Here is a 25382-nt window from a genome sequence, read left to right as displayed (position 1 = left end):
AAGGACACTTCTAGACTTTAAAGAAGACTGTGGCATCAGTAAACATGCATTTACAATTATTTACATAGTGAATAAAGCATGCATGAGTTCTTATATCTGTATCACTGTGCATTCTGAATTCAAGGGAATCTCGACTAATCTCTTTTAATGCGTAATAAGAGTGGCTCATAAAATAACTAATAATAATGAAATGGTTACCTTTCAGAATGTCTGGAATCATATCTATTTTGCCAGGTCTGATGCAATCGATGCTGAAAATAACCAGTTTGTAGGATCGGGTTTTGTGTGAGTTAAAGCATTTGGTTAGCATGCAGTCAATGAAGTCTGCTGTTAGTGTTTAATCAAGAGTGTAAAAGAGCCCTCCGAAAAACACATCCGAGTTCAACTCCCTTACATAATGCAATTTCATCCCATTTAGTCTGCCATTGCATCTGACTAATGTGCTGTGCACCTAGTTTCTGTCTCCACTCCTTTTCTACACATGAGGCCTGTGGAAATGCCTTTTTTCATCTGAAGTTAAAACAATTGGTCTTGAACATTTTTACTCAATTAAGCACATTTGTAGTAATATTTTTCCAGTAAACAATTCTATTGGGGGTTCTCAATATTTTGTAATGAGAGATTGGGAAAAAATAGGTTTAATTTTCATTATAATGTCTAGATGAGTTATTGTGATTTACTGACCTTTTAAAAGCTATTAAGATATATTCATCAGTGTTACAGTATTTTAACAAGTACAGTAATTCTTCAAGATGCTTTACTGTCAAATCTGTCTCATTTTCCAATTAACAGAGACTTTTAAGCATATTTATACATTTGGAAGTTGGGTTCTTATTCAGATAAGATGTTTATGATTGCTTTAATCCCAAATTATATAGTCTGTGATGGGTGTTATGGAACTTAATTTACAAATGATAGTCTTGGTGCTGTTTACCGATATAGTGAAGTGCTACAAGGATTATTGAAGTGGTAGGGTTATTGAATTGACAGAGTAAGCCAGGAAGCTGTAATCAATGCAAAATTTTGCAGAGTAATGCAACATATGCACAGTGTTTACAGATGGCACCAAATAATGTGTTTTACAGAGAAGATGAATGGCTTTCGCTGACTAAATTAAGTCATTTTTGAAAAAGAATGTAGCATTTATATAGTGCTTTTCTGATACTAAACTCAAAGTGCTTTACACGGTGAACAGGGGACTCTCCTCAACCACCACCACTGTGCAGCATCCACCTGGATGATGGAATGGCAGCCATAGTGCGCCAGTAAGCTCACCACACACCAGCTATTGGTGGAGAGGAGAGAGTGGACTGATGCAGCCAATTAATGGATGGGGATTATTAGGAGGCCATGATGGATAAGGGCCAATGGGGGAATTTGGCCAGGACACCGGGGTTATTCCCTTGCTCTTTACAAGAAGTGCCCTGGGATTTTTAATGACCACCGAGAGTCAGGACCTCGGTTTAACATCATAGCCTTTTTAGAGTATAGTGTCCCCATCACTATACTGGGGCATTAGGACCCACACAGACTGCAGAGTGAGCACCCCCTGCTGGCCTCACTAACATCTCTTTCAGCAGCAACCTTAGTTTTCCTAGGATGAACCCTGCTTAGCTTCAGTGGGTAACTAGTCTAGAGCTACAGGGTGATATGGCTGCTAACAGAAGACAGAACACAATAATATTTTATAATCCTTTAATCAATCGAAATAAAAATGAAAGATGATGTCATAATCAGGGCCCCTGTTCGATGTGAGTCTTTTCCCAGACAGAATCAAAGCCAAATTAAAGGCATCGAGGGAGTGTCAACACTAAAATGCAATGATAATTAAAAATAATGAACCATGCTGAATGCTTACAGTTACAAGAGGAACATTTCAGTTCAGTTGTATAAAAATATAGGCTTTTAAACTATGCTTAAACCTGGGTTTACATTTCTACAAGTCGGCTGGTGCGGGTCCTGATGCTACCAACAGGCAGGCGGTATCGCAGCATCAGGACCCGCACCAGCCGACTTCATGACAGCTTGTTCCCCCAAGCAATCAGACTTTTGAACTCTTGATCTCTCACGATCAATATACATCAGCACTGCACTTTATTAATTTTATTATCTCACACTGGACTGTCATAAATTATATTTTCTCTTAACAACACACTGGCAACTGACTATCAACCGACAGCCTGAATGTCAATACAGTACAATACAACCTACTGTATATTTTATATATACGTACTATATTTATTGTATACTGTGTATCCTATATTGTGTGTATTGTATACTGTACATTGTATGTTATTATTTGTATATTGTGTTGTGTGTAATTATATGTATATTAGATATGTAAATTGTGTTGTGTAAATCTGATGTTTATTGTAAATTGGAATATGTCTCATCACTGTCATGACTGCTATGTTGCTCGGAACTGCACCCAAGAATTTCACACACTATTGCACTTGTGTATATGATTGTGACAATAAAGGGATTTGATTTGATTGATAAAAATATAGGCGTTTAAAACTATGCTTAAACCTGGGTTTACATTCTTAACCCTGGTTTAAGCTTACGCCTAAACCCATTTTAAGCAATGTTTCACACTTTGAAATTGTTCACACACAGTTTTGAAAGGGTTTGCACCACTAATAAACACTAGAACTGAGGTGTCAAAGGTATACAGTGTAACACAATGTGGCACTAGATTGTTACCACAAGTTCTTTAGCAACAGGCAACCAAACATATACTGCATTAATGCTTGCCTTAAATCTTGATGCACTTGGGATAGCTGCAGAAAATGTCATACCCTTGTGTTTAGTTTCCTTGTTTAAGGGATCAGTGATGGTAACAGTTAAGGCAGTAAAAGTAACTCGATTGATGAAGAGCTACAGGGTTCAAAATGAACCTGGTTAACCATTCCGGTAACACTTTTTATGAAGCCCATATTTGTAATGGATTGTAAAGTCATTATAATGCATTAGTAATGTCTCATAAAACACCTTATAATGTGTTATAACTTTTCATAAATAATTGTTACCATAATTATAATACTATCCTATTCATAGTTATACCTTAAGAGTATAAAGCATTATAACACCATCAGTATCCAATTTTATCTGCAGAAGTTATAATGTATTATATACAGTATATATATATATATATATATATATATATATATATATATATATATATATATATATATATATATACATTTGTAATATATTTAATAGGTATGCTTTAAGTAAAGTAAAAAAAGCAATGTCTTCTTATAAACATCCAAAAGATATTTTTAAGTGGTTATAAGACATTACAACTCATGCTGGAAATTATATATATTATACATGCTCAAAATACAAAATAGCACGAGATATTACGAAAAACACTTGCAAAGCTACAACGTTAAAATATACAGTATCAGAAACTCTCTTTCTCGAGAAAAATGTACTGTATGTTGTAAACACACCCAAGATAAAAAATTAAAACAACAAAACAAACTGATATACTGGATATCTATTCAATAAACTTCAATGTTTGTGAATCTTATTTGGGGACTTATTTTATAAACTTCCACTGTATAAGTTTGACTTGTAATGTATTGTATGTTACAAGTTTATGTTATGGATGTTTATAAGAAGATATTGCTTTTGTAACTTAAAGCAGGAAAAGGCCAATTATAATATGATCATGTCATAAAGCCGTTTGACTGTTTACAATATGCTGCTTTTGCATGACAGCACTAGATTAACTTTACGGAGTGTCTATTTGCACCCCGGTGTAAATAGCATCTGCCACACAGTGCAGCTTTTTGCACCCCAATAGTCTGGTGGAACCACAGAAATATATGACACACTAACCAATAGATGTTGCTGCAGTGGCGTGGGTTGTAAAGACGGTGTGTGAATTTGTAGTGTTGTCCTAGCCACCACGGTTTGAATCTGTGTTTTGTCCCACTCCTTTTCCCATTCGATTTCCTGTTTCCACTCTTAATATTTCCTTTAATACTACTTAATATAATAAATAAATATGAATATAAATGTTGATTTCATTGTAGTGATTTGGTCATGGTGAATGTTGGGTAGTGCAGAGAAGGGTTTGTTCCAGAGGCGGGGCAGGGTCTGTCGATTGCTCTCCTGTGTGATCCATGTGTTCCTTTGTGAAACCACGGTTACTGTAATAAAATGAATTAAAACTGTATTTTTTTCTAAGGTAAGGTTAAGGTTAGGTTTAGGGGTAGGGGTTAATGTAGTTTATCTGTGGGACTCTAAATAAACACAATAAACACACTGCATTGATGCCCATACTGTATGTTAGTATTTAAATATGGGTGCAAATAGTATCTGACACTATTTGCACCAGGGTGCAATTAGTATCTACCATTATTTGCACCAGGACTGGGGTGCAAATAATATGTCACTGTTTGCACTGGGGTATAAAGAGCATATACCATTATTTGCACCAGGGTGAAAATAGCATCTGCCTTAACTTTATTTGCTTCTGCTGTGTTAAAATTGGATGTTGCTTGTGTTATAATATATTATACTCTGAAGTATCACTATGAATAGGGGAAGTCTTATAATGTATTATGACTGTAGTTATAATTATTTATGAAAAGTTAAAACTTATTATAAGGTGTATTATGAGACATTATGAATACAGTATAATGCATGTATAATGCCTTTACAATGCATTATAAATATGGGCTTCATATTCCATGTGTGAATAGATGTGCTTTTATACCCAGTGACATTCTGCAAATCTCCCTAAACCTCCTTAACATCTCTTTAAATCTCAGATTATTTCACCTGGTGCATATTCAAGGCTTCATAATTACTGACAGTAACTTAAATGCAAAGCAGGGCCAGATCTTAGTGATTAAAGGAATAGTTCACCCAAAAATAAAAATGATCTTACCAATTACCCTCATACCATCCCAGATGTGTGTATTTGTGATGCCTTTATGTGATATTTGGACCTTCTGTGTTCAGGCCACCATTCACTTTCATTGTGAGGACCAACAGATCTGAGTTATTCTTCCAAAAATGGCATGGCATGAGGTTGAGTAAATTATGAAAAAATAAATAAATAAATAAATACATAAATAATATATATATATATATATATATATATATATACATATATATATACATACACATTTTAATTTGAACTATCCCTTTCACATTTTATTTTAAACATATGGTCTGACTCACAACAAAAATGCACAGCACCTCACCACTAATGACCTGCAGGTTAAATTACCTTCGTTCTTTAAGTAAGACCTTTGTACAACTCAGCGTGATATCTGAGCTTTTTTTGTGCTCTTCAAGTCGATCATCTGCTGAATTCCTATTTTGTCCATAATGGGGATGTGCTGAAAAAGGAGGTGTGGGATGTTTAGAAAATTAAATAGAAGACATTTTAAACTGGTGCTTACTTGTTGCTCTAAAGTTACACCATGGCCAAAAGCATGTGAACACCCCCTTCTAATTAAAAGGTTTTGCTAGGACCATTAATTCCAGTGAAGACTAACCCTAACCCACGCTAACAAAGAGAGGTTCATAAAGAAACAGTTTTCTGAGTCTGTTGTGGAAGTACTTAACTGACTTGAACAAAGCCCAGACCTGAACCCCAAAGAACACTTTGATATAATTTGGAATGGCAATTGCGATCCAGGCCCCATGTCCCAGCATCAGTGCCTGACCACACTGATGCTCTTCTGTCTGAAAGGGAGGAAATCCCTGCAACCATATTCCAGAATCTAGTAGAAAGCCTTTCAGGAAGAGTGGAAGCTGTTAGAGAGATCCAACTCTCTATTAGTGATGTTTTACTTGTCCACATATAGTGTAGTTGATCAGAAAGATCCATGTTCTTTCAAGCCCCTCATTTTGATTAATTTGTATCTAAATTAATTTTAGATACAATATGTACAGATATTTTTTACTGCTCCTGCTAGATTTACAGTGTGGCATGATCCCAAGTTTTTCAAATGCAAACTGCGAGTGAAAAATGAAATTCATGGTGTCAAGTGAATTGTGGGCGTTTGCCCACATATTGCTTCAAGTTACTTTTTGTTGAAAGCATTTGGGTTTTAAAATCAGATGTACTTGTGAGATTGTGAGGAGATTGGAATGTCGTTGCTATAGTGTGGATTGTGCAATTGGATATGGATATTTGAAAAAGTAATAGACTTATCATGGCTGAGCATGGCACCTGAAGTGAAGGTGAAAGTAGAGATTAATTTGTCATGAGCGAATATCACATTTTGTCTTGGGGCCAATTATTTTGCCTGCATGCTCTTTCAGGTATCAACAGACAGAGCTGCAGAGTCTGCCTACAGATTAGACCTCAGACATTATTACCATGCATGCAGAGTAATAGGAAAAAAATTGAAGAATTTGAAATGGTATTCTGGGAGGTCTCTGTGTTCCATTCCATTACGAAGTGTGGTATTTCAGTTCTGTTTATATAAACAAACCAAAATGTACTCCACATACTGGCTTATTAAATAATGGTTTAGTGTCTTGTTCAACAGAGATTTAAACATACAATTTGTAGACTTAAGTCGGAGTAGACGCCATGTTTAATGACACAAATGTTGTCTGTTCAATATGTCGTACTGTTGTGCCGATCCTTCTTCTGACACAACATTAAAAATGTTCTTCAGCCTCGTTTTAATTCAAGTCAAATTAAATATGGTCTCTACATTGCATAAAGTCTATATATTCTAATATGGTTATCCCCTAGTGGTTTGTGATAGAACTGCAGGAGGTTTATATAAAAATGCCAATACTGAAATAAATTACATTGAAAATGTATTAAATAAGTTGTTTTAATTATGTGTGATATCAACATGCAAACATGTAAAACTTATTTCTTTATTGAATAGTTAAATTACTTAAAATTGTAGGCAGTGTATCATGTAAATAATCTTCACAAACTATTTATCTTCCCACAGATCTTGTGTGATGATGTTATAGCCTGACTCTTTTGTCTCTGCTTCTTCCAGGAACTTTTTACACCAGAATGCAAGTTTAAAGAGTCTGTGTTTGAAAACTACTATGTGATCTACTCATCCATGCTGTATAGACAGCAGGAATCGGGGCGAGCGTGGTTCCTGGGCTTGAATAAAGATGGTCAGGCCATGAAAGGGAACCGGGTGAAGAAAACGAAACCAGCTGCTCACTTCCTGCCCAAGCCATTAGAAGGTATTACCTGCTCTACAAACCTCCAGAGAATAGTTAACATCCAGATCACTGTGACACTAGCAGAATAGTAATGAGGTTCACATGTCCCAGAGAGATATGCTGTTGCACGATGCTCTCTTAGTTTTCTCAACTGATTTTACATTCCTCAAAACAAAGGTCAATGCTTAAAACAATGAACACAGCCATATGAACACAATTTTTCACAACAAATTGAATTTAATATAATACAATACATACATCATCTTCTAAAAAAAACTTCACACATTTCTAAAGTCTAATGTTCAGGCTTTCAAAACAGTTACCACAGATAACTTAATTAAATCCGTATTCTGAAATGCATGATATGCACTCAAATTCTATGATACTGATATCTGCTGGATTTGTAATAATCACAGCAGAGGAAGTGCAATTTGCTAAATTGTGCACACAGTTATCATGATTTTGCAATGTGTAAAGGGGGTCACCTATGAAAACCCAGCAAAGAAGCCTTGGGGAAAGAGTGAGAAGATGAAGGTGGAGTGGGTAGAGGAAGATGAGAGGGAACAGGAGAAAAAGCTGAAGAGTGGAGGAGGTATAAAGAGATGATGGGGAGAAATAGGAGAGGATGTAGGAAGAGGAGAGGAAGAAGAGAGAGAGGGGGAGGGGGGGTGGTATAGTAGAGGGCTTTGAAATAGTTCAGGAAAGAACAAGAAAAGATGATGAGAAGAGAGGGAGGGGACAGCAGTCTTAAATGAGATGAGAGCCCATGTTTTGAATTGGGAAAACATATTGTGTGAAATGGATGAAATCCTCTGGCTAGTCACAATCAAGAGGCTTGATGAATACTTAAATTCAGTGGCAGCAAAATTGTTTGTGGCCTTTTTGAGGAATTTATCAACATTTGTTTTACAATGCACACCATATACAGCATACAGAAACACAATTTCAAGAAAACACATGGAAAAAAGCATTGTGGCGCTTATTGATAAACATGTTTTGCAATTGTATACTTATGGCTGAATATGTTGAAACTGTAATCAGTAGAGAACACTTCAGTACTGTAGTTTTGATATCAGTATTGGCTTTTGATTAAGTGTTTTCTGCAAAAGAATGCAGCTCTTCATTATGCAGTAATATTTAACTGTTTTGCTAAAATATGTCTTTTTGGATGGCTGTGCTAATTTTTTTTGACAGCATTACCCTTAGTTTGGAGAAATGTGTAAATCAGTTTAGGAAAATTGTAATCAGAAAAGGAGAGGTCAGGTCAAAGAGGTAATTTCAGGAATAGTTCACCTAAAAATGAAAACCTTCATTCAGTTCCCATTATCTGCTTATTTTATGATTTATAATGCAAGAGAGTTAATGAACATGGCTTCATAGCACTGCATGTTGAAGGCCTGCCTTCATAACATTATAATGGACCACCTGTCTGTCACAATATTCCTTAGATATTTTTTATGGTCGCTCTGTAAAATTTGTCTGACTGCTGTGAGATTGATGCTTTATATACGGCATGAGGTGTAATTTGTAATGATGTGTGGCCTGTTTAATTTACTGCTGTGCTTTGTGAGGTAGAGATTGGACAGTTCTGTCTGTGAGATGCAGACATTTATTGGTGTATAGATGCCCTCACTATAGACCAGTTGCTCATCCTGATGCGTGTTCATTATTTCTCAGCTAATATCTTAAGACCAGCCAGCAGCCCGCAGTGTAGTAGCTCTGCTAAAAAGCTTCTGTCTTTTGTTGTAGGTTTGAACTGAAGTAAAGCAGTGAAACTAGTCAAATGAATCCCTAGAGATCAGTCTTCCCATCACAACTAAGGAATGATGCAGCCCTGCTGACAGGCCTCCTGTACTTTGACAAACTTGCACAAATTGTGTCAGAGTTGCCTTAATTAATGTTATCTGTTTAACCAAGTTTTGGGTTTTGAAATGAGGATTTCAATCAAATCTCTGGTTGGCCTCTTCCTCCCTGCAAAGGCAAAATGCAGTAACTGAGTTATGACCAACATTGTTTTAGACTATGATCTGTCCCATGATGGGTTTGGCTCAACCATGCACAGATTCAGAGAAAACAGAGTGCGATTATTTCATAATCCACATTTGGGTGGACATTAAAAAAATTCATCAAACAGTTGCAGCATTTTTGCGTGCAATGTTTCAGTGCAAAAACCTGCATCAAGTCATTGTCATTACTTTCGGCGTAAACACACCTCCTTTCTATGTAAATTAGGCTCATTATAGATTGTGCTTTATTCACAAAGCTCTTTGCTATTTCACCGACACAATAAACATCATGCTTTTATGATGTACATTTAATTTTATTAAAAAAAGTTGTTTGTGTACATTTTCTGTTGATCATGTCAGCAGTAATTCATCAAAAAATGAATGTTGGACAAGAGCGTTATGACCTGGCATATATCCGGATTACAATAGCGGTGTAGTCAAACACACTTTGTGATGTTTCAGGTGTCTGGATCACAGTAGTGGAGTGATGCTGTACAGTCCCTGCAGAGTGTGCGAGATTGCGGTGGTCTGCTGAATCTTCCACTATATAGCACTCAGAGCAAACCTGCAAGATTGCAATTTGCCATGCAAATTATACTCAGTACAAATTATGTGTTTGTGCCATTGCCTGATCTGCATAATTACTTTAGTGATTTGGGTGCTTTTACCTGGTGCTATTTCACCCTCATTGTTGGCGTAGTTACTGCATTTTGACTTTGTAGGGCAGTGTTGTGTCATACCCCGAAAATAATTTCCATTAGCCAATAAGCATGTGAAAGCAGACAGATGGGGTTTCCTGGCTGACTCTTCCTTTTCTCTAATGTCTTTTGCAGTTGCTATGTATCGAGAGCCATCATTGCATGACGTAGGGGAGACAGTGCCCAAACCTGCAGTGCCGCCCAGTAAAAGCACAAGTGAAGTTCCAGCTGTCATGAACGGAGGCAAACCTGTCAGTAAGGAAACCAAGCCCGCCACATAGCCAGATCTCAGCTCGGCCTGTGCTTAACCCTGGAGAGCCATGCTCTTTTTGTCAGGCTCTCCATGTTTGTGGATCAGATCCAGGCATCCTCTGCTCTCTCTCCTCCCTTCTCCCTTCACTCCTCTGACTGTTCCGATCTATTTTGATGGACTGGCTCTGGAAGGGTGGTCAGCTGTGCACGTAGGAGGATGGATAAACCAGCTAAACTCTCACCATGGAATGCCCTAACCGATATGGAATGCCTTCTGACATACATTTAAACCAATCTTTTTTTCTGTAATCGAGACAATCCACGAGAATGAAGTTGTGTACCAGAGGCGCTTGCGTGGCGGCCTTTTGCTTGCTAACATTCACCCCTAATATTCCTTTTATTAAGCCCTGTTGCAGCAGAGACCATACCTTTCAAATCTATTTTCTATAAATGCAGTAACACCAGCTATGTTCTGGGGTAATACTGTGTAAAGATATACATATATGGACAGCAAGCCACACATTTTTTGTTATCAAGTAAGCTCCTGTGTCTCTTTCTTTCTAGGTGTCCCTCACAGCTTGAATTCCAAATCTTTCCCTTTGTCAGTTAGTTACGAAACTTGTTGATATGTGATTTTCTTAGGCAAATGTCATACAAATACAATTATGGATTTTGAGAAAATAATTTCATGGCGTGTGCAATAATGAGACGTCACCGATTGCCTGTATGCAGGGAATTATTCAAGTGCACTAACAGGGCAGAGTCATCTAAACTCATTATCCAAGGATCAGTGCTCATGTCTTCTCATTCTCAACATCAAAGACTCACACATATACTTAGCTAATGCCAGCAAGTGCATTGGTCACGGCCACGGTATTCAACATAAGGAGCTGGCATGTGCTGGTGAGGTGTATACACTACATATCGCTATCTTGTTCCCACTAGTACGGTGTAGATCAGTTTCAACCCAAGTAAATAGCTGAATTCCACTTTTCTTTGCTCTTAAATTAGAGCGTGGGCTCTAGGAAAATCTATAGGCCTTGTAGGCCTCTGGTCAAGGCCCCTCTTTGACATGCTGACTCCTCTGAACTATGGGCTAGATCTGGTGAGCACATTAAATGTGACTCGAGAAGCAGCCGTTGAGAAATGCAATCTACCTGAAGTGTGTTAAAATGGCTCAATGTAAGTACCATTACTATTGGCTGCACACCCATTTTGTTCAGCAAAAGGCATGGGCAAGGTTAGTATTACATTCTATTCTTGCAGCGCTTATGCAGTGCAAGAGATGGCTTATGTAACAATGTTTTCACTGTATAAAAATAATAATAAAAAAATAGAGATTTTTATCTACCAGATATTACGATTCTGAAACGAGAGGGGTTTTTCCTAGCTCAGCATGCAGAGTCCAGTACTGCTCATCGTGTGCCTGTGATGACCTCTAACCCAGCATGCAAAAACATGTACCCAATCTGTGCTGGGTTAAAGGTGCCTCATGCCCCAGACGCTACCAGTAACACACAAATTCAGTAGCAGCTTTACCCACAAACACTCTATCTGTCCAAGCTTCAACCCTCAAAGGTTGATCTTGAAATTTACCAAAGTCTGTAAACACAAGAATCCAGCTGAACATTTTCCTCACTGTGACTAGGGTTTGTCCTTGCAGAGGAATCACAAAAAAACAATTGTCTCTCTTGTCGACTTTTCACATCTCAAAACTTAAAGAGGTTCCAACTCTTTTATTGTCTCTAATATTGTTTGTTTAATAAAAGACCAGGGGTACCTATTACTAATCACCTGCATGCTTTTTCTTACGGACCAAAGTGTGGGACAGGTAGAAATGTCTTAAACTAGTTTAAGAGGTGTAGGGCTAAAGTGAATGGGCATGATTATATAAGGCTCTCTCACACTCTGGATTGAGACCATTGCACTTTGCGTTTGAAATCACCATCGACTCATTTTATTACCATTCAGTCAATTATCAACCGAGTTGACATGAAGCCTGTCTTGCTTAAACAGTTTTCATAGTTTGAATGAATAGAATGTTATGAAGTAGACTGAGGCAATGCTGCTAAATACAAATATATTGTACACTTCATTTGAAGACCTATATTTTTATTTATTGGGATTATGAGCTAGTTTTCATATTAGGAAATGTTCAAGCACATTAGTTAGACTTAAATATCTGTCTGTACAAAGCTGACTTTAATGCTAGATGGAGATGCAGTACTATACAGGAAAAGTAGCTTCTTACTGTATTTGAAATCAGTTTGAGGCTGGTGTCCCACTTCCACACAAATCACAAATCACTTCAATGAACTCTACATGCTGGGCTACAGCTGCCCTGCAAACCAGTTAACTGGTTTTATGAAGGTTAAAATTTATTTTTGTAAGTGACTGGTGAGTAAGTGTGCATTTGTTAGTATGTTTGTTTGTTTCAAATGTCAAACGTGTTTGTTTTGTTCCATTCAGGTTGTGTGTGACATCGTTAAATCGTTATGAGGAGCAATCGATGAACAACTAGTCATTTCTGTGGATTTTTTTTCCCGTATTCTTATTTCCAGTGGTGAAGAAAGGTCCTCATTGTCTGTTGATTGGTTTTAAATGTTCGTTTGACAGTTAATCCATCTGTTGCATGGGAAGAGGGTGGCATATAAGAACTGCATGTTGTAGGCTATGTGTATCATGGAACGTTGGTATGTTCTGCTAATTTTACATACATATATGCAAAGAGTTTGTCTGCACTGTACAGTTTGTGTTTGTTGTATACACACATACAACATATTGAATAAAATATTTATATAAAGGTGTACTGAAATCTCTCTAACAAATTCAATTCAATAAGTATTTGTGCATTACATATACAGTATATATATATATATATATATATATATATATACACATATATTGTACAAGTCATTTAATGGGCTGAACAGGGATCAAAGATCTTTGAATTTATTTATTTCTATTTGTCAATTAGCCATTTTAATTTAGTTCTGTTTTCATTATTTACTCTTGTTTGACTTTTTCTAGTTTCTGTTTAGTTTGACTTTTTTTGTTGTTATTGTTGGAATATTTAGATTCAATTTATTTTTTATTTTTTTTACATTTTTAAAGCTCCAATTTTTTTTTTTTTTTATGTTTTTTCATATTTGTTTTATTTTTCTGTTTACAATAATAATCTTGGTCAATACTGTCAACACATTCAACCCCAAATATCATAGATATGTCTAACAGTCTAACATAATAAAATTAGTCAAGTTTATTTCATAGCATATCGCAAAAAAGGGCTTACTCATTTTCATGTTATCTCTGAGCAGGTACAATTTATTGGTAACAAGCTCTTTACAACTTAAGAACATGTTTTTATCACAAGGCACATTTCAAATGAAACTTACCATGAATAAAATGTGGTCAAAACATTTCACTCAATCAGTAATGATAATGATAATAATAATAATGATAATAATAATAATAAAATATTCTTATCTGAAATTTTTCGTGCCTGCTTATGTGTCAGATAATAGACTATGTAAGCATTATTATAAAAATGTCATATACATAGTTATATGGAAATCTATAGAAGAATATAGAAATCATCTGCCTGAAAAAAAAAAAAATCCTTATGGAATTTATGTGCATATAGAGGAGTTAATTATTTTAGCATTTAATGCTGTTATATCACAGACATTTCCTTTGATCTAATCTATAATTAATTTTCCCTCGTTTGCTGTTGTTGCAGCCCTTTTCTTGTCTTGGTTAAAAACACAAACAGTCTTCAAGTGTCCACCAGGGTTAATACTCCTCTCCAACCCAAATTTCACAGGCGTTTCCTGTCCAGCCTTCCCAGCAGTCACAATTTCCGCAGTTGCACACACCGTTCCCTGGAACAGAAGTTGAGAGGAGAGACATTTGGATCATTGCTCACCAAGCCTCGACATGCTTTCTGTCTTCACACCCCCTTGGCAGAGTGTGCAAAGTACAAATGCAAGTTCTTGAGTTACCTTCCCTGGTGTCCAATATTTTAAATTCAAGTTCAGCTCATGTGGCAGCACGGGTATAATTACACAGTGTTACTTATCCTTTTTTTAAATTACAAATTCCAAACAACATTCAGCGTTTACATGAGAATTATATTCTGGTGTTCACAACATTTTTATATTTGAGAAAAATGTACAGGGCACATTCAGTTGCAAACTATATTGCTAACAAAATGCTACAGTATCCAAGCTGTTTTGCAAAACCAATCAATTATAGGTTTTGAGTTGTTACCAATTTAGTGTGTTCCAATCAGTCACTTATGAGGTTCCATGATGGATACTGCCTGAGAAGACAGTTGCCTATGTAAGCAGTAAACAACCCGATAGCTCACTAGGTTTAGTAAACGGACTATAAACTGCAAATTTATCAATACAGGTTGTATAACATTTTCTACATCCACTTAAAAACTGTCTTGACAATTTTCAATACGATAAGAGCTACATAGGAACCAGTCAATTAAATTGGCTGCTGTTTGTAAATCAGCTGAGATGCTGTTGTTTACATATGCCTTTAGAGGACTCCGGTACAGTATGAGACAGGGCAAAGTTTGAGAGCTGTGTATTGTATGAATGCTCAAACAGATGGAATTCTATCTGCAGTGCATGAAATTAAACCCCAGCCTTCCCTAATACATTGAATTATCCACATCACTCATCAATTGTGGGTGTAATGAGAATACCTTCCTGAAGAACCATGAAAATGCAAAATTATTATTTAGAAACTGTCAGACACATTTCTGCATGATTATAAAGACTGAGGGAATTAATTGGCTGTTTGTTTACATTTGCATTTCGTCTATATAGAAAAGACGGTTTTCCCTGAGCAACATCAGAAAATAGTTTTAATAATCTTTACGAATATGGAAATGATGACATATGCCCTAATCATTCATATGTTAACTAGTGACATTTATGCATTCCTTTATCAACTGTGTTTTTCTCCTTGTTTTGTAATAAATTTAGTCTCTGTGCAAGGAACTGTTCAATTGGTTGACTGACACTGCAACTGATAATAACAAAATGTGACCATTAAGTAAACAATTTCCAAACATCTGTCCAAATGTCTTCGAGCCCTCAAGCTATTGTAATAATAAATATTTTTCATGCTTTTAATTACAACTAACAAGACAACTCTTCAGGGCTTTAAAGGAAAACCTTGACTCTCTCTCTGGTCTTTCCTTTCCAGTGAGAAGCAGGAAGAGAACCAGACAGCAGGAGCTCACTGATTGCAAGAGTCTCATAGAGCTGTCTAATCAAAAGGCAGCCACATCAGAGGACCTCAATATTCGTCACAAAGAGCCGTCGCTGAGATCTGTCAGTGCATGAGTGGGTGTTTTGAAGAGTGGTGCTGCATTTGAACACGTACCTGTGCAAACCAGCCCGTCATGTTGGTCGCACTCCCTGTCATCGCATTCACAGAATTCCCCTGAAATGTACCACTCCTGTGGCGAGCAGATACACCGACCGCAGTGACAAGAGCCTGCAGAAACAAATTAGCCTTCAGACACACATCGCTGCCATGCTGTTGAGAAATCCATTAGTCTTCCCTTATTCTCCTTTACTATTTCACGTGATCGTAAAAACAATTATAGCTGTGATTCTGTGGTACATAATTAGAATTTAGAGGGTAAATTGTGTTTATTAGAAATGTGTGAAACTGCATATGTTCTGTTGTACAATTTCATGCTCCTAAAGAGTCAGTGATAGACAGAAATATTGGTCAGGCGGGTTAATTCAAGTCATTATTATTATTATTATTTTACATTTGTGAGATTAAACAGAAAATTATTTTTCTCAGTCTATATATAGACTTCTGTTTTGTTTACCCTTACAAAAATTAATCATGGTTTCACTACAGTAACTATAGTTTAACCATGGTATTGAGTTAAACCATAGTTACACACAATTAACCATGGTTACTACTACAATATTACTTTAGTAAAACCATGGTTAACTAGTTTTTTTTAAATTACTTATAAACAACAATTACACACAAACTCATTATAAGAAATGTCACCTTTAGATATGTTGTTATTTTAGCGTGAATTTACTCCAGAGGCTCTGATTTTCTCTACAAGGCATTGATCCCTCTTGTCTGAATGAGCCTTGTGACAGCGCAAGCGCTTGTCTGTCAGCATGCATGTTAAAACTGCACTATGTAAGATTTTTTTGGTTAAAAATAAACAAATTGCCATTACTGATTGAGTACATAAACAATCAGTGTTCAAAACAATGTCCTTACCTTACTCCGATTCATATTGGTAAGCCTATAAAAATATTTTTAATTTTGAGCTGTCGGGTCGAATTTGGACCGAAATCGCTGGCTTATGTCGTTCCTCTTTGCCGCATGACGTAATGTCCGTAAACATAGGAAAGAAGTACCAGCTGTCACGTGTTCTGGCTGAGGACGCTGTAGACACAGTTCAGCATGGCATCGCTGCAGTCTGGATGGATGTTTATCTGTTGTCCATTTGGCGAAGTTGTTTACCTGCTATAATGCTTGGAATTGGATACAGTATGTTCTCTGGTAGGGTTGTCATGCTTTAATGAATCGAACATCACCGGTGTGTTTACCGATCGCGATCTTGTCAGGGGAAATATGCATGTTTACTAATACGTATGAATTCTGAAATTGACTTGTACATATTATTTTCATGCTTAATAAAGTATATTTTATTCCTATCATTGCTCATTTTGTTTTTAGTTTGCAGTGTTATTAGGCCTAGAGTTTCACTTGCTTTATCACCTGCCGTGTTCATTTTTTAGGTTTTTCATTTTAGTCCATTTTAGTCTTTTGATGAAAATGTCCTTTAAAAATACTCAATATTTTGTCATGTCATATTCATTAATTTTAGTCAGTTTTACTCTGACAAAAATGACATAAAATTTTAGTCAACAAAAGTAATATCTTTTACTTGATGATGACGTGCAAAATAGATAAAAGTGTCAAACTTTTATCAAATATTCAAATATTAAGAAAATATTTTTATAAAGTTTTTCTAATGTAAATATGTATCAAACATACATTATAAATGTACATTGGCCTAGGCTACTGTCCTTGTGAAAAACATGAGCTCCTGAAATAATAATGTATAGACGGAAGTATTGGCTTTTTTTTTTTTATATATATATATATATATATAAGTTAGAGTGTATTCTGAATTCTTCATGCTTTAGAGACGTATTAATTTTATGTGAAAGGATAAATTGCATGTAGCGTGTTTCTTATGGAAACCGCGTATTCACAACGCAAGTTACGCAACGCAAATTCCGCATATTCTGACTAGCGCGTCATTCGTTTCGTTGTGCAGATGTAAGTTGTTCCATAAATGTTGTGGATATATTGATGAATCTCATGTGTAAATAGGATGTGTTTGAATGAGGTATTTACCCCGTTTTAAAGTGGTTCATTTTGCCATTGTTAGCGTGTTCAACTCACGCAGCTCAAACGGTGAAATGCCCAACACACTGCATTAATGGATTAGATGAATCCACATCTAATATCTTCTGCTATTTACTAATTATCAAGATGTTTCTTCTTCTGTTTATATCTGGCACTGTTAATATCTTGCAGTATAATTTTTATCATCATATTTTTGTCAACAATATGCTTTAAAGGGGTCATGAATTGGAAAATCAAAATTACCATGATATCTTGACATATAAGAGTTCATAGCACTATAAAAACAAACTGTAAATTTCAAAACCGAAAACTTATTAGTTAGTCCAAAAACAGGCTTTATTGAAACGAAGGTGCCAAAATGGCTTGTTCTCTACTTCCTCCTCACTAATACGTCATAGTGAGGTACTACATCAGCATAGGCCAGCCTCTGCATAAACAGATCAACGCCTACTTTATCGTCGACAATGCTTAGGACCGCCCGCCGGTTTTAAGGTTAGAGTAGAGCGGTGAGATTATTTTTGGAGCAACAGCTGGTGCCATGATGGCCAGGAAGATGTCAAGACGTTGCAGTGCCAGGTTCTGAGAAACTAGATCTCTTGCATTTGCTTCGCAAGGATCCCAACATTAAGAGAGTGGCTGACGTTTATTTTTAATGAAGTCCCTGATCGTGTCGGTGAGAACATTTTTGTTTGCTCGCTTCATTTAGCCTATGATTCTTTCACAAACAAGACACAGTTCGAAGCAGGCTATGCAGAGACTTAAATTAAAAGTTGATGCAGTGGCAACTATATTGGACCCAACAGTCATGTCACAACAAACAAGTGTGTGTATCCATGTTAATTGTTTTGCTTCCTATGTTACAGACTGTTAGATATGTACTGAGTATTTGATTTGATCCTAGTGATTTTAGACACTCGTGTATTAGTTTTAATGCACAGGGATCACTAAGCAGCATATATTTTCTTGTTCTGTTGGCATGATGGCACAATTGCCACAGATGCACCTAATGAGTATTGATATCAATATATTTAGACAATCTCTTTCCTTTTTGATGAAAACATGACTCATTGTAATGAACAACATATGCGTTTGTCACTACACTGAATATATGATGAAAGATGATTATATGATGAACGACAGTGCGACAAACACCGGTGAAAGTATCCTGTATACGTTTACATGTTGCACAGTAATCCTTTCACAGTTATAAACATGATAGCACCATGTATTTACACTTTATTTGGTACTGTCATGCGTTAATCAGCATTTGTAAAACACGGAAATGTTTCACTGTTGGAAAATGCCCCAACTATGTAACAAGATACACACCGTTGTGTTGCGTCTTGGTTTAAACAAGAATAAAAGTAATACCTATTACACAAATAGACAAGTAAATTAAAGTGATTACTTACCACGCTGTCACAGACTGCAGTATCCGTAGTGTTTGTGGAGGGGGTTAATTAGACTCTGGCTCAAACATGTATGCATGAATTCCTCTGGTTGTCATTTTTTTAACCATCTGAAGTTTTCAAAACAACCCTACACGCGCATAATGGCGGGGGCGTTGCACTTATCCACATGCAAAGATGTTACCCAATCACAGCAGTGGGCATTTACACTGAAGTCTTCAAGAAAACACGCCCCATAAAACAGAGCATTTGAATCAGAGGCACAAAAACTGGATAGAAAATGACCAATTATTCCTAAATTATGACTACTTTTAATAAAAAAATCACACTAACATTATATGTGGACCTCAAGGAACATTATAAAATAAAATAAAAATCCAATTCATGACACCTTTAATAAAATAATTTTAGTATCATCATGATGCACCTTTTTCATCTCGTCTTCGTTATCGTTGATGAAATCAAAAAACCTTTCGCCAATGAATGTTTTCGTCAGTAGTTTAGTTGACGAGCTTAATAATGTAAAAATAATGTCTTTCAAAACACTGAACTCGAATCAACAGTATCACGAGTTTCACCTCTTAATTTGCTAAGTATAATACAATACAAACATTAATAGTCGATAAAACACTTGACTAATCATATTATAATATACTGGGAACTGGCGGTGATTACAGAGAATCCCCTGTTCTCAATGTAAAAGCACTTTGAGTGTAGTGTCAGAAAACTGTACAATTCATTCATACAAAATATGTAAATAAGAGTGTTGTTTATCATCATCAAAGCAAGTAATATTTCATTTTTAAATGTTTAATCGTATAACATGATAATATTAACATGAAAATAGCACGTTATGACTCCGGCTCTGAATTTCTCCCAGTCATGATCACACAGGCGATGTCCAGGTAACCTTAAATCATGAGATTCATCCACCAGAAGAGCAGTGTTGAAACACAGCAGACGTAAAGTTTTCTTCTGCAAATTGCTTGCAGTTGAATATTTCAACCACAGATGTCACTAGAGAACACAAAGTTACTTAGTGCAGCTTTAGGATGAACAGAAGAAGAAATAGTTCCCATTCTGCACAAGTATTTGCTAATAGAGCCTAATCCTTTTTATTTCACTTTGAAGCTTATGATTATTGTTTATGTTCATGGTAACCAAATAATAATATCCCTAGTTTTCTTTTTTTTTTTTTTCCTTAGCTTTCCACTCTTAATTAATCTACAAACAAATAGAGAAAAACTAAAAGTTTATCCAGTCAGAATTTATTCCTTGATGCTTACAAGCAAAGTGTGACAACTGTTTCACAAATCGCATGCCCGAAGCAGCATGTGAGTTTGAGCTCCACCCCGTTAGGCCTTCAGAATTTCTTCAGAATCCCTCAACAGTGCAAATGAATGGGCAACTAAAGTCAGATTGTCAGATTCATCAGCCAATCAGATTGATTTATTTGTTCTTGGTGAGTGTGGTCTTTAGGATATGTCTTTAATTGATGTACGTAATTTGAAAGCGAAGAATGGAAGATCAAGCTGTCTGACGAGTCGGTTGTCACTCCACATCACCATTTAGAAAGAGATCCTTATGGATTTAAAAACACGAGATGTTATGCATTACCGTGTGAAACGGAAAGGAGGGCTGATTTTCACTTCAAGTAAATTGGTAAGTGCTTTTTGCATTGTTATAGCAACATCAGGAGTTTTCTAAGTGTAAATTAGGCTTGTTTGAGCAATCAATAATTTAAGTGGTCTAAATGTAAAAAAAAAAAAAATATATATATATATATATATATATATATATATATATATATATATATATATATATATTATATCTTCTGTGGAAGGGACAGGACTAAAAAATGATCGACCAATCATTGCATTCAGTCCGAAGGTAAGGATAGGATGTTGACGCTGTGCAGAGAGAGCGCGAGAATGGAAGGCGAACCGCTGTTACATTATGTTCCTCCTGAACCACCAGTAAAAGGAAACAAGAAAAGAAAGACCATGTTAGAAACTTCTCCAACGAAAAAACGTCTGGATCAAGAGCGTGCTAAAAGCAGAATAAACATTGGCATTGCTTTTCCACGCTGGAGGCAACTGCGGGACTCAAAGGGTCTGAAAAATTACGCCATGGTTGCTGTTTTTCTTTTGGACAGGTAATTACATGGTTTGATTTGTTTTTTTATATATTTTGTTAATGTAATGAAGTATTTAACTCATGCAGTTTGTGTACCTTTATGAATTATCTCAACACTAACAGCAGCTACGGTGTAAAATGAAACTATTTTTATGTTTTCAAAGTTACGAAAACACTGCAACATCCACACCTTTGGTGCATGGATTCATAAGGCCACCACCACCAACTGTTTCGACTACTTCATCAGTCTCTCCCAAAACAGTGAGTGCAATGTCATGTTTTTACTTGATGTGTGATAGAGGAGGCGTGGCTTTGGAGACACCTCTGAAGCAAGGGCGGGCTCTATGCTTTCAAAGCTAGCTTGCTAACTGCTAGCCTCTCTGGATTACACACCCTAGCTTTAATTAAATATAAATATATTAGTTTATATAAATATATATATATATATATATATATATATATATATATATAATTCCTTTGGATAACTGTTACTTAATTTCAAATGATATAAAAAGTGACATGAAATGATTTTTTGCTAATCATTTTCCACTCTTGCCTGTTTTAGGGTTAACACTATCTATCCATCTATCTATCTATCTATCTATCTATCTAGCTATCTATCTGTCTGTCTGTCTGTCTGTCAATCTATCTATCTATCTATAACCTTCAAAAACTTTCAGACATAGCTTTGTCAAACCAACATCAAAGTTTGTCTAGACCAACTTTACCTATTTAGTTAGATGTTAAGGTGTCTGACAGACAGTCAGTAAACACGTCTTCCAGTATCTAATAGATTTTACAATAAACACACATCTGTATTACTTGGATATGGATATCTGTACCTTTAAAATAGAATAAATAGTCTGGAGCCGTGGTTTAGCGGTTAACACATGTTCCATGTTTATTTTTTTCCCAACAAAGACAGTAGACAATAATCAGAAAAACTTGATGAGAGAGTGGCCTACGTCCTGTTTCAGTCCATTTCCCTCAGACTCGCAACCCACACTTCCCAACATGCCGCTAACCGCTAGACCACAGCTCTGATGGGGAAACGGATTTGATTCTGTCCAGGTTCCATTCCATCTCTCTCCCCAATCATTTCTGCCTACTGTCTCCATCAAACAAAAGTGGTAAAAACCCTCCCAAAGAATAGAATTGATTGTTAGAAATAGTCACTTCAGCTTGTGTTTGCAGTTCAGTTCATTAGAGAAGCATGTGTATGTTCTGTATGTTCCCCACCAAACAAATGAGCAAACTCACTTTCATTTTAAAGACATGACAGACAAATGTTACTTCTAAGGATGTTGCCCAGAGGATCTTCCCTCCTACCTTTTCCAGAGCACATGACGCCGTCAGCCGTCTCACATAGGCTCTTGCTTTGCTCGTCCGTCATGTCACAGCTGCGGGGGAACTGGCAGTGCTTCCCAAACCATCCATCACTACAGATACATCGGCTACATGAGCAGAAGCCATGGCCTAGGGGAGACACACAGCCCGTGTGCACAAACGCACACACACACACACACACACACACACACACACACACACACAAAGACTTTAACTTCACCGCCTCTCCTTACCAAAGAAAACCTGCATTTATATCTGCCAAAACAAAGCAACGGTCTGATTGATCCAGGCAAATATAATTGGTTCAAACAGACAGAGATTCGTTTCTAGACTGGCTAAGGGTGTTGCAGTATAGAGCTCTTATCACTTATAGACCCAGAGGGATGGACCATCCTTCAGCCTCTTGGATCATGCTGGGTTCCCATAAGCGGATGAGGCAGTTTTAAGGCATTTATGAGCTTGCTGTCTAAACTGTGCTCAGTTAAACCCTTTGGTCAGCTGCCATTGTGAAAAAAAAAAAAAAAAGGCTGGTGATTAAGTAATCTATACAGTAGATCTTTTAGATGTTTGAAACATAGACTTGGTTGAGAGGATTACAAACCATTGCTTCTTGTTTCATATGGTAGCTAGAGGGTATTAATACAGTTTTCTCTTCTAAGTGGTTCTGCAACGTGTAAAAATCTTAAAGCGAATTCCTCCTATCACAATTTAAAGTGGAAGTGTGCAATTTTTTTTTTATGTTAAAAACGTTTTCATATTCTAGTGTAATATGCAGAGACAACTATAAGTGAGCAATACTTGTTTTGTTTTTTGTTTTTTTCTGTTTTTTTTTGGAAACTGTAAACAATGTGTCTCTGTGGTGCTATAAAAATATTGCTCTGTTTGTTTGAGCAGCCCGACACAGCAACATTGGCTCCACTTAACTAATGGTGTGGGTATTTGAGAAAGATTTTGAAAACAGTGTTTATTTTTGCAATTCCATTTGTTGGTGCTAGTAGCACATAAATTACACTTCAGCTTGCAATATTTAAGACCAAAGTATTTCACAATGTGCTAGAAACATACAGTTCGAGCTACACTTGCTTAATTTTACGCATTGTTGCGTTCCGAAAAATGACGTTATTTGATTCATAATGCAACACATTGCATTCAGTTTATGCATTAGCAAAAAAAAAAAAAAAAAAAAATTCTTCTATGGTCAGTTTTCTCTTTCAGGTCAACTGCAGTCATGGCGGAGTAAGAGTTTGAAGTGAATCTTGCCGAGTTAGTTAAATTTAGTTAAACTGTCAACAGGTTAATAGCTAGCTACCTTTCTAATAAGAATAGCAAATTCACTAAACAGTTGTGCTATGTTTGTGTGTGGTATTTCAGAGCACAAAGCTGCTCTATTCACTAAACACCCACAATCTACTTTAAGCAGGTGCAGTCAGTGCTGAAATAGCGATGCATCTTCAGTTTTTAAAGTCACTGCCATTCCTTGCAACTCAAACACGTCTCCTTTCTATGTAAATTAGGCTCATTGCAGATTGCACTTCATTCACAAAAATTGCCCTTAACTGTAAAACAATTTTCATCGCTCTATTACCACCAAATGAAAGCAGGCAGCAAAAGTTTGTGTATATTTTCTACTGATCACGTCAGCAGTAAATCATCAAATAATGATCAGATGATGGAGAAGGGCATTATAACCTGACATATATCCAGATGCTTGGTGTAGTCAAACACAGTTTTGGCATGTGATGATTCAGATGTTTGGATCACAGTAGTGTCAGAATGTGCCAGATTTCAGTGGTCTGCAGCATCCTCCGCTATGTACTGTATCACTCAGGACCGGCCTGCAAGATTCTGAGCAAATTACATTTTGCACAGATTTTGTGAATTGGGCGCTAAACCAAGGCAGACAGTGCATGCACATAACCAGCACTGTTACCATGCACAATTTAATTCTCAGTGAATTTCCCCCCTAGTCAAACGGTAACTTTATCGCCCCATTGAGTACTGAGGAGTGTCTGTGTACTTGCATCAAGTTTATGACTTTAAAGTCAATAAAGTAGCTTTTCTAAATGTCCCTATCATGTATGGACTAGGTTATTTGGCATTCAAGGGTATTTACAGAAGCAGAACTTCAGGAGATCTGCTCATGGGTGTTATTTCATGTGCACTGTAAGGAAACTAAATGTTCCCTGATGATGAAATGTGTTTTTCTCTCAATCTTTAAAGAGCAATTGGTGACTCAATATGAAATGCTCACTGCCTCCTCCAAACAGTACATTTCTCTCGATGATAAAAAAAATAAATAAAAAAGATTCTAGGATGTAGTCTATGTAGTCTAGGATTCCCCTAGACTACATCTGGCTCGACTGGCTTGAATGTGTTCTAGATATTAAAACCAAACAAAAGGATAAGCCTCAAAATGAAATTTTTTCCGAAAATGTCTAACGCATGTCTAAGAGATATTAAAGACTTTTGAAATCGACAAGCAAGGTCTGCTACATTACTGCAGATCTTAAATTACATGCCAAAAGACATTTCTGTCTGGCTCTCCTTGTATTAATTTTTTCTCTTTCTCACTCATTCATTTTGTGGGTGTAGGTATACAGGTTTGAAGTTTGATGCACTCTTGGTTGAGCTTCATGCTTGACTGCTTCAATCAGCCAGCCTCCGAGAGCATTTAATTGCTTTGGTGAGTGACACCCCAGTCCTTTCAATTAAAGCACACCTGCAATTCCCCATTTTCCTGCCCTAAATGCAATTTGAGTGTGGGCATGTTCAAATTCATGATGCTTTTCACACCTATCTTTGGAAGGATATTTTCCAAGGAATGTAGCCTAGCCTTAAACTCTCAAGCATGTGGCTCATAAAACTATGAATCTAATGTGAAATACTGATGATCATGCATTTGAGTAAAATACTTACATGTT

At 36.4% G+C, this 25382-nt stretch overlaps 2 protein-coding genes across 3 annotated transcripts in view; one reads left to right on the top strand and one right to left on the bottom strand.

Moving 5' to 3' along the window:
• LOC127448452 (fibroblast growth factor 14) overlaps window positions 1-12936 on the top strand; it is a 152636-nt gene extending 139700 nt beyond the window's left edge. For both annotated transcript variants that reach the window (XM_051710975.1, XM_051710976.1), the window contains exons 4-5: window positions 6996-7194; window positions 10013-12936. In XM_051710975.1, the coding sequence (XP_051566935.1) occupies window positions 6996-7194; window positions 10013-10158 (345 nt within the window). In that variant the 3' untranslated portion in view covers window positions 10159-12936. The remainder of the gene's footprint in view (window positions 1-6995; window positions 7195-10012) is intronic.
• Window positions 12937-13431: 495 nt separating this feature from the next.
• The window catches only part of itgbl1 (integrin, beta-like 1), a 77843-nt gene continuing 65892 nt past the window's right edge, over window positions 13432-25382 (bottom strand). The window contains exons 9-11 of the mRNA XM_051709756.1: window positions 22444-22590; window positions 15533-15646; window positions 13432-14010 (exon numbers count right to left, since the gene is read on the bottom strand). Coding sequence (XP_051565716.1) covers window positions 13922-14010; window positions 15533-15646; window positions 22444-22590 — 350 coding nt within the window. The 3' untranslated portion in view covers window positions 13432-13921. The remainder of the gene's footprint in view (window positions 14011-15532; window positions 15647-22443; window positions 22591-25382) is intronic.

This window comes from Myxocyprinus asiaticus, chromosome 11 (assembly GCF_019703515.2).
Source record: "Myxocyprinus asiaticus isolate MX2 ecotype Aquarium Trade chromosome 11, UBuf_Myxa_2, whole genome shotgun sequence".
Lineage (NCBI taxonomy): Eukaryota > Metazoa > Chordata > Actinopteri > Cypriniformes > Catostomidae > Myxocyprinus > Myxocyprinus asiaticus.
This window is presented reverse-complemented; position numbering and strand designations above follow the sequence as displayed.